This window comes from Salminus brasiliensis, chromosome 19 (assembly GCF_030463535.1).
Source record: "Salminus brasiliensis chromosome 19, fSalBra1.hap2, whole genome shotgun sequence".
NCBI lineage: Eukaryota > Metazoa > Chordata > Actinopteri > Characiformes > Bryconidae > Salminus > Salminus brasiliensis.
In genome coordinates this window covers 9561394-9578209 of record NC_132896.1, presented here as the reverse complement: position 1 = coordinate 9578209, position 16816 = coordinate 9561394, and the positions used below count along the sequence as shown (strand labels likewise).

At 44.7% G+C, this 16816-nt stretch overlaps 1 protein-coding gene across 1 annotated transcript in view; it reads left to right on the top strand.

Annotated features, from left to right (window-relative positions):
* slit3 (slit homolog 3 (Drosophila)) overlaps nucleotides 1-16816 on the top strand; it is a 197357-nt gene that overhangs the window by 90018 nt on the left and 90523 nt on the right. The window contains exon 5 of the mRNA XM_072663035.1: nucleotides 13703-13774. Within this exon, the coding sequence (XP_072519136.1) occupies nucleotides 13703-13774 (72 nt within the window). The remainder of the gene's footprint in view (nucleotides 1-13702; nucleotides 13775-16816) is intronic.

The window sequence follows — 16816 nt, the reverse complement described above, 5'->3', positions numbered from 1 at the left end:
AGAGCTGTATGTGTTTGGTGAGGTGTGTCACGGTTCGATTTGTTCTATTTGTGCTGCAGAGTCCTGCAGACGGCCTCACATGTCTTGCTTCTCTCCAGTGTGAGTGCGTATGAGTGTGTGTGGTTAGGAGAGCAGTTCCAGGGCCCCGCTGCAGATACCAGTCGTCATAATTGCCACCCTCTCGTCGACCCTTCAGTGCGTTAATGTGCTCGCGTGTAAACATGTGGGGAAATATTATGGCTCCCGGGGCGCTGGGCCTGCTCTCGGCCTTCTAAAGCACCCTGCCAGCCCGCGAAGAGATGAACTTGTTGATCGGTTGGCTCAAAGGGTTGAGAGAAGCCAGGGGGCTCCATCTTGTGGTTGAGGAGGCGCCTGCAGCTTTGGACACTTCATCTCTCCCTCTTTCTGTCTCTCTCTGTCGCTCTCTGGCTGTTCTATTCATTTGCAATTCCGCTGCAGGACCTCTGACCTCCAGTCTTTGTTAGAAAACAGATGCCGGACTCAAAATCCTGGCGCACGGAAGGGGAAATAAATTTAGTTCTTTCATTTTTGACCTTAGAGCAAATGTGGAGCGACCTCGCTTGTTTGAATCGACACAAGTGGTTGAAAATTTACCCGGGCCTAATAGGGAACCCTGTATAGGAAATTGGAAGTAGCCTGGAAAAGCTTACAGTAACGGCGCAGGTCTTTTCCCCCACATTTAGAGCCCGCGGCAATTACCTCTAAATGAGAACCTGCGTGTTTGTCTTTCTCCATTACGGGCCTATGTTTGGGTGGCCGGAGCTGGAAAAGTAGAGTGGGGATTTTCTAACATGTGATAAAAGCACCATGGGCTGATTGGAGCCCCCTGGGTCTCGGCCCCGAGCTCTCTCCTCGGGTTGTTTTCGGTGGTTTTTTTGCTCTCCTTTCCTTTCTCTGGATGCAATTAGACTTTTCTCAGGTTAGGTTACATGTTAATTACCGTGCTATGTTGACCTTCGTAGACTCGCTTGTAGAGTAATTACAGAGCTAGAAAAACTCTCTTGACAGTGGAGGCCCACTATTTCTTGGCTCCACTGGTGCTGTGGCCACTTCGCTTTGGATCATGGACGCTTTGAATGTGGTGAAGACGGTCTCTTTCCAGCTCCCCAGAACCACTCTTCCAAATATACCGACCACCCTCCGTACATTCAAGTTCTCTGAATTAGATTTAGGGGCAGTGCTCCTGTGGACCATGAATCAACCTGGTCTCACCTTACATATCATCTGTGAATCATTTAGTTCCCTTTAACTCACTTGAATATGTCCCTGGAGTCGTTAGGCGGCATGCAAGTTCACATTGAGCGTACAAGATATATATATATATATATATATATATATATATATATATCAAGCTTTCCGTGTGCTACTGTGTTTTGTATCACTGCATAGAAGAAGCACAGTGCTGCCTGTATTGTTGGATGTGCTGCAAAACTTTCAGTCACCGTGTGCAGCATTCAGAACCAGTTTTAGGCTTTGTTAGATCATGATTTCTTCATAGTAGGAATGCCTGGTAATATCGGAATCATATTAATATTGGACGATAGTTTCCTAATGATGAATGGACCAATAGAAATGCTGCAAAAAAGACCTCCTCCTGTACCAAGTTATCATTTTATCAACTAAATGGTTTATCTCTTTTTAATGCTAATCCTGGTAGATGTACTAAGCATTCATGCTTCAGTATCATCAGATGTACATACAGAATATCGGATCTTGACATCGTCCCGCATTTACCAAAACAGTGGCGATTTCAAAGCAAAACACATGCAGTGACAACAGTGAAAAATCACATTATTAAAGAAATCACTGCTTTATGCTTCTGCATTAAAGGCTTAAAAAAAGAGCCCATTTGCACAGGGCCATTGTTCATTCCAGCCATATATGCTAATTCGTGAGAGCAGGGAAGGCCCTGTGATTTGTGAAGGCAAGCGATCGCCGACAGATTCAGCCATTTCTTTAATAGAATAGCCGCGGATGTCATCCCTGTATAGATGAACTTGCTGATCACTATTTCACAGGTGGGTGTTTGCTCCTGGTGAATGTCCCGAAGGCAACGATCAGGTGCAGAAATTGAATTGCCTGGCGATTGCATTCATCATTAGTCTCTATTGACAGGGTGCAGGTTGCATTGCAGGTCTAGTTAGGCCGCACAGGGCCGTGGCTCTTCGACGCACAAAGCTAGTTTTGGCTCTTATTCAATTAGCCTGACGTTAGCCATTTACCGAGTCTAACTGGATTACTCTCATTATAAAGAGATTAGGCTTATTTGCCAACCAGGCAGCAAACAGACCGGCCTGCGTCTATACGCTTTCCAACGCGCCGCATTCTGGGAACTTGTTTACAGAGCGGGATTTTTCCAGATGCTTCAGAAGCATTAGATAGAGCTGTTTGAAATGAGCCGTGGCGCGTGTTATCGGATGGCTTCCTCTTGTTGTTTGTGATCGCGTCGATCAAAGGACACCGGCTTGTTTCTTTCGCTTCAAAGGTGGCATGTCCGCCCGTGCTGTTCTCCGCTCAGAGACGAGGGGAGAGGAGGAGTGACAGCGGGGGGCCGGGAAACAGAGGTGATGTGGGTGGTTGTGGACAGGCCATGGTCATTCAGAATACACAAATAGAGTGGCACACACAAACACACCCAACACAAACACACAAATTTCTTTTCACCCACGTCGAGTGTGTCACCGTCCAGGACAGGGGTGTATTGTTTCGATGCAATCACACTGTCTGCTCATCCGCCTCCCCCAGCATGCCTGACCATTTCAGAGACCTTCCTGAGGCTGACTGTTCGCAGTGCTTCAGAGAGAGCCTTCAGAGATTTGCTCCTATAGCTACTGTGTAGAACTAGGCGGCTTAAGATTTCGATTTGCACAGTCACCCTGTGGCCAGGAAAGTACTGACCTCCTGCTCGGTGAATTTTGCTAAAGCTGGGGTAGCACAGCCACTTTATTGGATAATATTAATCTGCAGTGACCTTAGTTCTTCTTCGGGTACTCTGCTGTTGCTCTGCTGTTCTGCCTTGATCTTACCTGGGACAGTGCATAGTATATATAGATTTCATTCATTCATGTGTTTCAGTATAGACAGCCGTATCTATCTGTCGGCGGTCAGCATTATTGATCGACCGGATGGTTCCATAAGTGTACAAGTACATAAGTGTGGTCCTCATACACTTACAGAAGAACTACCATTGGCTTTCTGACGCCCCATGTCTAAAGATTTATGAAGAGTGTGAAGAACCTTTCAGGACCTTTAAAGAACCTTCACATTGTAAATACAAGTAAATACAAGTTTATTATGCTAAAATAAAGGTTCTAAAAAAATAACCATTCAAAGGGGTTTAAGATATTAAAACTGGGTCTTTCATGGCAGAGGTGTTCAAACCTTTTGTCATGTTTATGGTAGGTCAGATATGTTCTCTCGAAGGGTTCAAATCAGACATCCTCATTGGCCAACTTCAGCCTCCAGGTTCAGAACCCTTTTACACTTTTTTAGACTTTACAGCACAACAAACTGCCTTTTACAGTTGCTTTGGTTCTAGATATTAATCAGTTAATGAAGTAGCAACCGCAAAGTACTGAGAGATTATTTCGCGTAAAAGGGTGGTAAGTTCCAAATCAGTAATACTACACTAAACGACTGCCCAGTAGATTCTAGGTACTGGGTTATTGTGCCGTACACAATCCAAAGTAGAAGAGTAAATCAGAATAAATCTCCTGATAGTCATATGGGATATGACACTGGTATATAACACCTCATGTACCTGTTTATTACCTGGTTTATTACCTCAAAATCTCCTTTTTTCAGCTTAATAGCTAGAACCTGTTGGGTATTTCACTATAATTTGGTACCAACACCTATTTTGCTTAGAATCCTAAAATGACATAGTACCTCACACATACCTGTTCATCTAGTGTGTAAGTACGCTTTATGGGCAAAAGTATTGGGACACCTGCTCCTTCATTGTTTCTTCTAAAAGCTAAAGGGGCTTTTTACCCCTCTAGCCTATGCCTGGCATCAGTCATAGTGCCAATTCAATTCTTATCTGCAAGCCGTGTGTGTGTGTATGTGCATTAGCACATCTGTGTCATCATGTCAGCAATGGCATTCATTAAAAGGCGTGTCCACAAACATTTGGACATATAGTGTATATGTTGATATTAATTGAAAATAGAAAAGTCAGCCTCTCAGCCTGTCTCTGTATCTCTCTGTGTCACTCAAGTACACACACACACATACACGCACACACACAAACACACACGGCATCCTGTAAAAACCCAGCAAAATCACACACACGCTCTTGCCGCACTACCACCTGCACCTGCACAACCAGCCTCCGAGTTAATTGGACAGCATGGCTCTTGGTCTCCGTGGCAACCGTGACCTGCCGCGAGATGAATTGAAACTCTGCAGATACACACCCCACCTCCTCTACCCCTCTCAGCGCCCCCCACTCCCCACCCCATCAGCCAATCTCTTAATCTCTTCAGTATTATTTATGGCTGCTGATGGGGCCCAGATGTGAACAGAGAGCTGGAGAGTGAGCCGGGCTCAGGCGTCCAACCCACTCTTTTTAAAAGCCCCGCAAATCCCATTGTCTGATTAGCGGGTTCATCCTTTCAACCACGTGTTGTTGTTTTTTTTTTTAGGATTTTTGCTTTGTAGGAGCTTTTCTCGCCAAGACTGATACGAGACACTGTACAAAATCTCTCTGCTCTCATCTGTCTGAAGCGTCCTATCTCCAGAAGCACTCCGGCGTATCCGACAGGGCGACGGATCTGCTGTCCGTGTGTGCGCTCTTGTCTTGTCATGCCTTATAACTGACATTTTATTGCCGCTATAAATGTTCCTAAAAGCCCGCTCTGTCGCTTGGGCCCCGTCCAGCGACCGAGACGCCGCAGAAGAAAGAGAATTAAGCCCAAATGACAGAAGAGGAATAAAAGTGAATTAAGCAATAACAAATCACCCTGTGTGCCCAACCTCTCCAACTATTCCTCCTCCTCACCCCCCACCCCCCGCCGTGCCTCCAACTCGTCTAAATTTGTTCGACATTTCTCAGGCCTCAAGCCAAAAAGGCTTTTATAACCATAAAGGGTATGGATCAAGGTAAATCACATTAAGCTGTCCAATTTAATTAAAGTATCGACAAAACATAATAGATACTTACGGGGGAAAAAACTATTTCCATTTATAATTTCCATACACGGACGCTTTCTTGGGAGCGGTTGAGGAATGCTGAAGCTGGAGCAGAGAGCTTTAAGCACCCAAGGGAGCATTTGAGCCCATTTACCATGATTTAGAAGCTGTCCTCTTTTTTTTTTTTTTTTTTCTTGCCCTCTGCTACAAGCAGAAAAAAAAATGTGGGGCGGAGTAATGAAGCGAATGACTGTCCCAGTTTAGCCTGCGTCAGCTCCCGGGATGATCAATACTGGAATATTTTTATTCATAAAGCACTGAGTTAATTAAATCAAGGAGTCTTTGGGCTGAATGTAAGACACTAAGCAAGGGCACCGAGTTAAGCGACTGGAGCGGAATACAAAACCAACCGCCGCCAAGCTTTGATCAGGACACAGTTCAGACTAATGCCTGTGTTGTTCTCTCTCTCGCTCTCTCTCACTCTCTCTCGCTCTCTCTCTTTCTGCATTTCATTCTCTCATTCCCTCTGTGTCTCACTTCTTTCTCTCTCGCTCTCTTATTTTTTCTTTCTCTCTCAAGTCTCTTTCATTCTCTCTCTCACTTTAAGTCTGTCTCTCTGTTATTCTCTCTCACTGTCTGCTTCTCATTCCCTCTCTTTCATATGTTCATGCAGTCTCTTTCTCTTTATTCCCTCTCCTTCTCCCACATTCTGTGATTCTTCCTTTAGTCACTCTTTCTCTCTCGCCCTTTCTAAATATCTTTCTTTTCTCTCCGTATTTCTTTTATTTTCTTCCTTTCTCACTCTACTTCTTACTGGAATTCACTCACTATTTCTCTCTTCTATTCTTTCTCATTCTCTATTTTTTTTTTTCACTTTCTTTTCTTCTTGTTTTGACAAGTTTCTTTTCCCAATATGGTTCCGCCAATGAACCCACCTGTTCGCAATTCCCCCTAGCACTAGGAATTCTCCCGACACTGCGTTTCCTCTCGGACTTTGGCCGCTGATGAATCCTGGTGTGCCCGGCGATGTTCGATGAGGGGCGGTGGCTGGTTTTGCGTGTGTCGAAGGAGGCATGTGTCAGTCCTCACCCTTCCAGTGTTAGGAGCTTTACATGGGATAGGGGGAGAGTACTAACCAGTGGGTTGGATAAGTGTCTCTATGACCTCCAGGTCAGCATCAGAATCATGTGGGGAGAGAGTGAGCCAACTACTTACCTGGAGAGAGCAAGGCCAATTGTGCTCTCTCAGGCTCCAGCTGCTGATGGCAGGCAGTATGACCCAAGCTCTTTCTCTTACTGTCATTCTCTCACTCTTTCTTGCTTTTATTCTCTCTCTCTCTCTCTCTTTCTTACTCTCTTCGTCGTTTTTCTTGCTCTTTCATTCTCTCTCTCTCTATTCTCTCTCTCTCTCGTATGTACCCACTGAATCATTACTCAGATCTCAGTAGTTTTGTTGCCACTGCTTTCTCTGTAAGGTTCATCATGGCTGCTGTAGCTCTCTCAGCTTATATCTCCCCAGTGTCTTCATTTCAGCTCTCTTCTCCGCCTGCCGCCTTTTACAGGTCCAGCGTAGCGCAGGTTGTACCACTCAGGTTTAACAAGCCGACAAGTATTAACCTTCACCGACTGCCATGCTGTCTTTTCCATCAAGCCTGACTGAGGGCAGCCACCCTCGGCTAAAGAGCTGTGTAACACGATGATGCCGCGCTGCTCTTCATGAAGAACGGAGCTTCATATCCAAAGCCAGCGTGCGGTTCCTCGTTGGTTCTCTGCCACCTGCCAGAATATAATATTTGCCTTCGCTTCTTCTCTGTTTTAGAGATATATTTCAGCAGAGGAACCGCAATCATAACTCGAATTAATGGACGGGAAGGGAACAGAGAGCGCAAGCTGATTCTGCAGGCTGGTGTTTTATTGAGAGAGAGAGGAGAAGACTGAAACTGAGAGCGAGAGAGAGAGAGAGAGAGAGAGAGAGAGAGAGAGAGAGAGAGAGAAAGGGGAAAAGGGAGTAAATCCTCATTCCTCAAAGAGAAAGCTACATTTGGCCTCTGCTTTCCCTCTGTTCCTCTCGCAGGCCAATGAAAACGTGCCACTCTTCTCTGTTTTAATTAAGAGCTACAGTCTTCCTGAAAGCCAATTACACTTTAGAGTCTTTCAGGGCCAGGAATCCATAGTGTTTTAATTTGCCTCCATTTTTAAAAGTGGCCATAAACCAAGATGGAGATGACCACTAACTGCAGGAGAATCCTGCTCTGCTGTCCTGCGCCCATCATAGCCATAAGCAGGGCTGTAAAAGGCCTGAAATACGAGCCAGCGGAGAGGTCAGTATTTATTATGCGCCTTTCTATATATCTTTATCGAATAAGCACGAATGAGTTGCAGCATTGGTGTAGGAGTGAACTGACAGAGAGTGAGAGAGATGGATGAGAGACAGAGAGGGAGACAGAAAGAAAGACAGGAGAAAGGGAGCAGTCAGATGCAGCAGCTGGAACGGGAATGCGCAGAGACTGCAGTGGAGAGAAGTCGCCCATTGAAGGCGTCTACGGTTTCATAAAACAAAACGCTTATGGAGCCCTCGGGGGTCTTCTTGCCCCTCTGGTTCTGGCTGTGTCTTTAATGAAAGAAATCAGAAATGTGCATCTCATAACCCCTGCACTCTATGTATGTGTGTGTGTGTGTGTGTGTGAGAGTATGTACTTGTTTTAGTGTGTTTTTAGAACAAAAATGTGTCCTAAAATGAAAGTATATGACCAGTACAAAGTAGTGGAAAGTATATGACCAGTACAAACAGCAACTTTACAGGAGGACGAAAAATCTTTCTTAACTTTTAATGGTCAAGTCAATGTAAAAATATTTTATTCCAAAACATTTCTATTGGTCCATTTTTCTGAAATTGGAATTCAAAAAATGTGTGTAATTTTAGCTTAGTGCTAACATTCTACAAGAATTCCATAGAAGGGCTAGCAGAAATTAGCATTATCTTACAGGTGGGTCTCTCTTACAAGGCCTTGCTGTAATAGACACGGTTTGCCGCTGATATACATTGTATATACACTGATCAGCCATAACATTAATACCACTAACAGGTGCAGTGAAAACTTTGATTACCTAAAGTGGCATCTGTCAAGGGGCAGGAAAATGGGCAAGCAAAAGGATCTGAGCCACTTTGATAATTGTGACAATTGTGACGACTGGATCAGAGCATCTCTAAAACATCAGGCAGGTCTTGTGGGGTTTTCTGGCATGCAGTGGTCAGTACATACCAAAAGTGGCTTAAAAATGGACAACCTGTGAACCAGCATCAGGGTCACGGGCCCCTAAGGCTCATTGATGCAGTCCATGAACTTGCTAGATCTGCTGCTAATGTCTTATGGCCAGATAACACAGGACACCTTTAGAGGTCTTGTGGAGTCCATGCCTTGAATGGTCAGCTCTGTTTAAAATTAGGCAGGTGGTGCTAATGTTATGGCAGATTGGTGCATACACATTGCTGCATCATATTACACTTTGTAATGTGTTGTTTTTGTCATGTCATGATAAATTATAACACACATGGATGACACACTATGATACACATGTATGACCCCACGTCCTGACGCTGTCTAAAAACAAGCATAGAGAGAGCAGAGCCTGACCCGGCCCAGCCATCGTCGTAACCCTGTCAGTTCTCAGAGCCATCACTAGTGCCTGATTCCCCACGACACACTTATGAAAAACAAATACTCGGATCCGTGGTGCTTTTGTAATTCCGTGGGCCTGCCTGCTCGCCCTGGGCTCCTCACGCTTTGTAACCCACCATGCTCCACCGTGCGTACAGTATATGGCCTCTTAACGCACACCCATGGAAAACTTGCACTTTTTCGCTCTGCTGGTGTGAGCTGCCCTTCCCTGAAGCTGTGAACGCTCCTTAGATGTAATATGGAGGCGATGGCAGTGGCGCCAGTTATGAAGGCCTGCTTTAAATGAATAATGTAATGCAATATTTCTGATAGGAATGGCCACAGGTCCCTGGTAACCTCTCACCCGTGTGTTCTTGGAGGCCGTGGTGGACGGTGCGGTTTAGTTGTGATATTTAGGGCCTATGTGTAGATGTTGATGTGATGTGGGAAGTGTATAGTGAGCATGCGGGCAAAGAGAGACTGCTTGTAGTGACCATATCAGTGTGGTCAGGGCATTCAAAAAAACGAGTGTGCAGCTGTGTGTGTGTGTGTGGAGGGGGATATCATTTCAGCATTTCCAGCGAAGGCCTCTAAAGGCCCAACTGATAGAGGTTGGTTGTGCTCAGTAACACGCACAGTGATGAGGTCAGGTATGGATGTTGATTAGTCCTGGATCTCCATCTCCACTCTCCAGAAGTATTGGACAGAGGTCCATCAGTCTAAAGAAAGCAGTTCCTCTGCTCCAAATCTCAAAGCTGGAAGGTTTCTTATCCCTCCAGCTGATATTTGCTGTTGGGCATGGTGACCCTATAGGTTCACGTGTGACTGGTCCAGAGCACCCCATTCTGTTTGCAGTGGCTTTCTATGGAGATTCTACAACATGTGTAGCTGAATATCTATGTTAGCAGGTGCACCTTCAGTAGGTAGCTGAATTCACTAATTAGAAGCGGTGTCTGGAGACATTTGGACACATAGGACTAACTAAGGATTGGCATTGTAAAGTGTTAACAAGAGACTGAATATTAACTTGTTTCCAGCTTTTCATGGTCACTGTCACGTAAAACCTTGTATCTCCCTTTTTTCAGTTTTTCACTTTTTCTCATAAGAATCTAACTGATCTTTACATTGTATCATTTTATGATGAATGGAACCAATAAAAATGCTCCAAATGGCTTTGAATAAAATCATTTTACATTGACTTCCATTGAAAGTCAGGTTTTTCAAGGTATTTTCCTTCTGCCATTTCTGCAGTTTTTGAGATGAAAGGTTTTTCCATGATAGCAACGATTTGTGAGTCAAATACATGGGCATGGTTGAAGGTGGTGTACTTGGGCGGAATGGGGTTACAGGGAGTGTGTAGGCGAGCGGTGGATATTCCAAAGTGAATAGAGACCAGTGACAGGTGTCGTTGCCTCTGACAGGATCTCCAACCCCAGATTCAATTTGGCATGCAGATAACAGGCCTGCCAAGATCAAACCCTGCAAGCACCGCAGCGCTTGATAGATAGCAGGAGAGGCACAGACATGGCAGGAGGCGAATCAGCAAGCCCAGTCTACAGCCTCTACTGCACTGTGTTCTTGATAAGCTGGGGCGAGAGAGAGACTGATGCCTGTTTTGACTTTGCGGTATTAGAAGACATGCGTTGGAAGCGACGAGAGAGAGAGAGAGAGAGAGATAGAGACAGTGATTTGATCTGTGGGAAAATACTGGAAACGGCTTCCAGTGTTCTCTGTGTCCAGGCTACGCTAATGCGCTCTTTATCCTCGCTCGTCTTTGACAATCACACTTTGCCTTTGCGCTTTCGCCACATTTCCTGCCGAGCGCATCGGGAAAGAAAACGCGGATCGAATAATCCAGCTCTAAAGCGCTTTATTCCATTTTTCAGGAAAGCAGATAAAGGCTGACATTTGTGAAGTGTGATAACAAGGAGAATTGACCAACACACACCCTGAATATTCCTCTAGCTGTTCTTGTGTACGACTGCGTGCGTGTGTGTGTATGTGTTGTGGGCTTGAGGACGGATTCTCCTTGCACTCCTGCTCCGTTATCCTTGTGTGTTGTTCAGCTTTTATCAGTAATATGTTTTGGTGCTGCCAGGTTGTCTGGACATGGGAGGCTTTAATGGAATCAATAGGAGATTTATGGCAGCCGTCCTGCGAGTCAGGAGGAGGAGGGCGAAAGGAAAATAAAATTAATGAAATTTGCAAGCAGATTGTCAGAGGAGGGAGACCGATGCACTCCCCCCTCTACACACACATGCTGTCTGCATGTGAGCGATTCAGCAACGTCCTCGCTTACTTGAGGTTGACCTCTGTAGGCCCGAACACTGGATGATCTTGTGTAGGCCTGCAAAACACCGTGGAAATGAGGCCTGGATCGAGCCACGAGCAAAACGTTTGTGTTGGCTCACTGCGTTTTATTTAGAAGTATGACCAAAGAAGATGAATACTGGGTGCTGCTATTATTCCTGGCACAAAGCGTTTCTCTCTCATAAACCTTCATTATCTCTTTACAAGCACAGCTTTCCAGTTTCCAGTCGTTATTCATTAAGCAACACCTAATGCGGCTTATTGCCGCGGTGCGTTCAGTCTCGCCTACGAGTTCATCTCACTTTCACTCCAGCAAAGAAGCTGTGAGTTGTTTGCTGTTGTAGAGAGCGATAGTTGCTCATAACTGCTCTTATTTGGTTGGGACAATTTGCCTTTTTGTCAGAATGATGAGAGGGAAAAATTCCACTGAGTAAACAAAGCTATAAAACATTTATTAGCTGTGGAAGTGCAGTGCTGCACTCTCAGTCCTCGGATTGGCTAGTGCCACCCCACAAGCTGGGCTAGGATTGGAGAGAAGCCTCCTATGTCCTGCACCAGAATTTGCTGGTGCTCATCTCATCTCCTATGCTAAAAATGTCTAGTAGCATCTCATGTGATCAGACTGCCAGTAGATTCATGTCTTTTGTGCCAGGACTGGTAAGCAGCAACATATCTCTAGCGCTAGGATTGACTAGAAGCATCTCCTACACCAGATTTTGCTTGTAGCATCTCGCCTCCTGTGCTAGCATTGCCTGGTAGCACATATCCTACACTAAGATTAAGGTTAATGACCTCTGCTATACCTGAATTACTAGTAGCATTACCTGGTAGGAAGCACATGTGACCCAACTGGCCAGTAGCAATGGGCCCTTTGTTCTAAGATTGGCTAGTAGCAGCACATCTCCTGCATCTACTAGTAGCTATTGGCTCATCTTCTGAATTGAATTGGTTAGTAGCCTTAAATCTCCTGCACTAGTACTGACTAGCAGTATCTCATCTCCTGTACTAGCATTGCCTGGTGGAATGTCCCATGTGACACGACTAGCCAGTAGTCTAGTGGGCTAGTAGTATCTTCTTCATTTCTTGCACCAAGACTGGCTAGAAGCATCTCATTGTCTGTGCTCATCCTCTGCTGACTGCTTGTAAGTCTAAACTACGCTCCAGCCGTAACAGAAGAGGTGTGGTTCCTCAGAATATGAGTGGATGAAAAAGAAACAGCTCAGGAACACGTTCTTGTCCCACACACTCCTTTACCACTGTTTCGCATTCGTGCCATGAAAGCCAGCAGGCTAGCAGAATGGGGCAGCAAATAGGCACGTTTACTCTGGCTTATTGTCCTCCTCTGTAGCCATTATGGCTAATGCAGTTTGCCTCCGCAGCACACAGAGCCTATAGCCTTTTTTTCTGATGGAAACATGCACAAAAGAGCATGCTGTTTGCATCAAGGCGACCCAAGCAATAGCAAACAAAGACAAGGCAATCCAAGAAAACACAAGACCATTCAACATGTCACAGCCAATCAAGAGCAGCCAGACCCCAAATTCTGTTTTCCCTCTGTGCCGAGCATAACAGAGTTATTAAGATTTTTTTCCCCCACTAATAAAAGTTGATTGATTCCTAAAAACACATCCATATCCAGTTTTAGTGGGGAGGGAGGAGGAGTGTGTGTGTGCGGGGGGGAGCAGAAGCTGATAAATTCTGTTTGTATAATGCTCCTAAGAGGAAATTGCTGGCAGTCCTGTAGGTGATGCATGATTAGGGAGAACGCAGGGAGCCTGGCAGAAGGCCGCTGAGTGTTTGGAGCCGTGCCTGATTGTTTATCAGTGAAATTGGTTGTAGCAAGGGCAGGCGTTTTGACCCGGGCTCAGGGCTCTCTCCGTGTTGCGTGTTGCAGGCATGACTGCGAGGCAGACACTCCGATTAGCCGGCCAGATATTCCATATCTCATTTATTTCCTCTCTGGCCAGTAATTGCATTCTGGTTTTCAAATTATATTTGCCGGCATGAGCCTACGAACAAACAAGCTTAATAAAGTTAAGCCCAACCATTGTGACATGTCAAAAATCATTTGGCTCATAACTGAGCTTAAAATAAATATATTAAGAAATCGAGCTGCTGCTCATTAATATGCGGATGTTTTTGAGAAGAGATGGATGATTTTGTGTTCTTCTTTTTTTTACACCAGCTCGCTTTCTCATGTTACCTGAGTCCGAGTGATTCTCCTTCTTAATTCTTCTTCTGGACAATAGTGAAAGGCTCGTGAGGCACGCTGCTCAGGAAATGCTTTAGAAATGTTTTACATTAGAAGAACACACACACACACACATTCAGGATGATGGAGGGCCCAGAGGAGGAAAAAAAAAAAAGAGGGAGATGTGACATTTATGGTCTGTTGAACAATTTGGTTTTGGACTTCAAAGCCAGAGTCGTATCGCTCAAGAAAGGCTGGAGCGTCTCAATACCCATCTGGCCTGAGATGCTTCTTCTGAAATGTGAAGTGGCTTCAAACATTCTCCTAACATTTCATCTCCCTCTCCCCCCTCTCTCCCTCACTCTCGCTTTCTCTCTCTCTCTTTGCAGGGACCTGAGTGAGAACCAGATTCAGGCCATCCCTCGCAAGGCTTTCCGCGGAATTACCAACGTCAAGAACCTGTGAGTACAACGTCTAAACAGCTGTCGCCCTTTAAATAAAAAAAAACGGAAAAAATGTAAGATTTACTCCATTACGCCTGAGTGAATGAAAAACCTGTCCACTGTATTTAGGCCAGTTTGTGAATTATTGCAGAGCCTGCCCAATGGAAACGTCCTTTGGATCGTTTGTCTTAATTTTTGATAAGCGTCGCAATCATGGGAAATCAATTAATCAGTATACTTCAATAAGATAGATGTCTTCAGGATATTGCACTGAGTAATGTTCCCCAACCACCCGCAATTATACTAATGGACTTTGACAAATTTATGCTCTTAGTAACACATCCAGGAGCTGTTTTGACCATTTTGCCATTCATAGCTAGTTGTGTGGCTGGCAGCTGGTGCTGCAACTGTCGATGAATTGTGGAATCAATTAACCTAACTTACCAGTTCATGGACCAATCAAAGAGCTTGTCTAAGCCATGCATTAACATGTGCGTAATGTCAGGGTCATATCTAAATATACTTTGGCCAGATTTCAATGAAACTGATGAGATCTATTCATCCATACATTCACTATTTTAATTATTTACCTATAAACATGACTTCTCACCTGTTACCTACCTGTGCATTATATACCGTCAAACTGATTAGAGACACCACCAGCTTTTTCTTTTTTGTTTTTTATTAAATTTTTTAAAATTAAATTTTCACCCAGTGAATTCCTCCCAAATTTTAGATTATCCAGTTATCCAACCCACTCGTTCGTACTCTCCCCCTGCCAAAATTAATGCTCCCCACACTAGGAGGGAGAAGACTGGAACATAACTTATCCGACACATGCTCAACCAGCTGCTGTCGATGCAACGCCAACGAGCAGCCAACATGCTTGGAGGAAAGCACAGAGTACCCCGTTCTGATGCACCAGCTAGCAGACCCCCATGCTGGTCAGCATCCCACTAGAGGGAGAGAGAGAGAGAGAGAGAGAGAGAGAGAGAGAGAGAGAGAGAGACATCTACCCATCCGGAGAGAGCAAGGCCAGTTGTGCTCTCTTGGGCTCCAGCTGCTGCATGCCGGACGCAGAATGAGGACACAATCACATTCTAAAGAAATCCAGCAGAACCAAAACAACACAGGCAAAAAATGAAGATAAACCCCGCCCACCAGCATAAGACCTGGTCAAAGCAGGCGAACGGTAACGCAATGACTGCTTTGGGGGAATGTGGTGTTGATGATGCTAGAAAGCAGCATGTGACCTCCAGACTCTGCTACTTATTGGAATAAAGGGCTCTGAGCTCTGAGTTAAGATCCCAGCAATTTATACATCAGACAACAACTTAAACTCTTAGTAAACTTAACTAATGCGTTCTTTGGCAGCTTTGAAAAAGGCAGCAGATGGTCTGCATCAATGGAGAAGAAGGCATGGTCTTGCATATGCTGGTTTCTGCATTAGTCTGTGACACCAGTGTGTACACCAGCAGACCTTCAGTGTAATTGTATGGTGCTTATATGCAGATATAGCAAAGGCATACACTTTACATCTTTGGAGTGTGGTCAAGATCCCAGTGGATCTTGGATGTGTTTACACCTGGTGTTTTTTTATGCAGTCAAATGAAACCCAAAGTCATCTAATGTCTGAAGACGCAGGAAGGCACTCTAACTAAACATGAGCTTCAGAGTCTGAGACCAACATTATAGATCTCCTTTTTTAAGCCAATAGCATGTCAAACGTCCACATTCACCCTGTTTTTCCTAATGGACATTGATAACTTTATCGGCAGGCCTGTAGACAACCAATAAATTGACTGAAAATGGTCTCAAAGCGTGCACAAGTGAAGCTTATCTACATCTCCATCCTAACCGTGCTCTTTAGCTAAGAGAAGAAATATCCATGTTTCCAGTTGTCAGGCATAGAGGGAAGCTCTGGAAGCCCACATTCCTCGCCTACAACAATAAACGGCACATTCCCCAAGTCCAGGACCCGTCCTCAGGTCAGGGCTGGAGACCAAACTCAGCTTATCAATAATTCCTCCTAATGAATGGGAGTGTGTGATTGTTAAGGTTACACTTCATGGGCCACTTGCCCTGTTTGTAGTTAAAGATCAGCCGTGGTATGCGGCCTCGCCTGCTGTGTGCATTCCCAGGCTTGGGTGTGCGATGCGGTTCTGGAAGGTTTCCTGCTCTATCTGATGGAGGTCGTGTTCGGCTCGTGTGGCTCAGGGGTCAATCCAGTCCTGCTGAGCGCTGGAAGAGATGGTACTTGGTGTTCTGAAGCTGGTCTCTACCTGCTTCTTCTGCGTCTCCAGCCTGTCTACTGTATGTCAGGATTATTTACTCCCATGTTGAAGCAACTTATCTTAGCAAAATTCTACTGATTGTAGTCTAAATATCAAATATCTATCACTTTGAGATTAGTGTGGCAATAAGATTTATTAACGTTTATTAACTTACACTGATCAGCCATAACATTAGCACCCCATGCCTAGTATGAACTCCAAAAGACCCCTGAAGGTGTCCTGTGGTATCTGGCACCAAGACGTTAGCAGAAGATCCTTTAAGCCCTGTAAGTTGTGAGGTGGGGCCTTCATGGATTGCATCAATAAGCTGTTCCCAGTTTACCGGTTGTCTGTTCTTGGAGCACTCTCAGTATGTTCTGACCACCGCATACCAGAAAACGCCACAAGACAACAACTCCCTGTTGTTTTTGAGATGTTCTGACCCAGTCGTCTAGCCATCGTCATTTGGCTCACACTCTATTGCTTGCTTATTTCTCCTGCTTTCAACACATCAACTTCAAGACTAATCACTTGCTGCCTAATGTAGCCCACCCTTTGGTAGATGCCACTGTAGATAATCAATATTGTTACCTGTTGGTGGTACTAATGTTATGGCTGTTTGGTGTATTGTTCCAAGTTTGAAGTAATTTTATTTATTTAAATATCTTATTTTGTTGGCGGATAATTTAGCTTTTATTAAGAAATAATGCTTGAAACATGCAACATTATCTGCCAGTGGAATAAGACAACTACAGTAGCTAACATAATATCTAATAGAAAAATAATA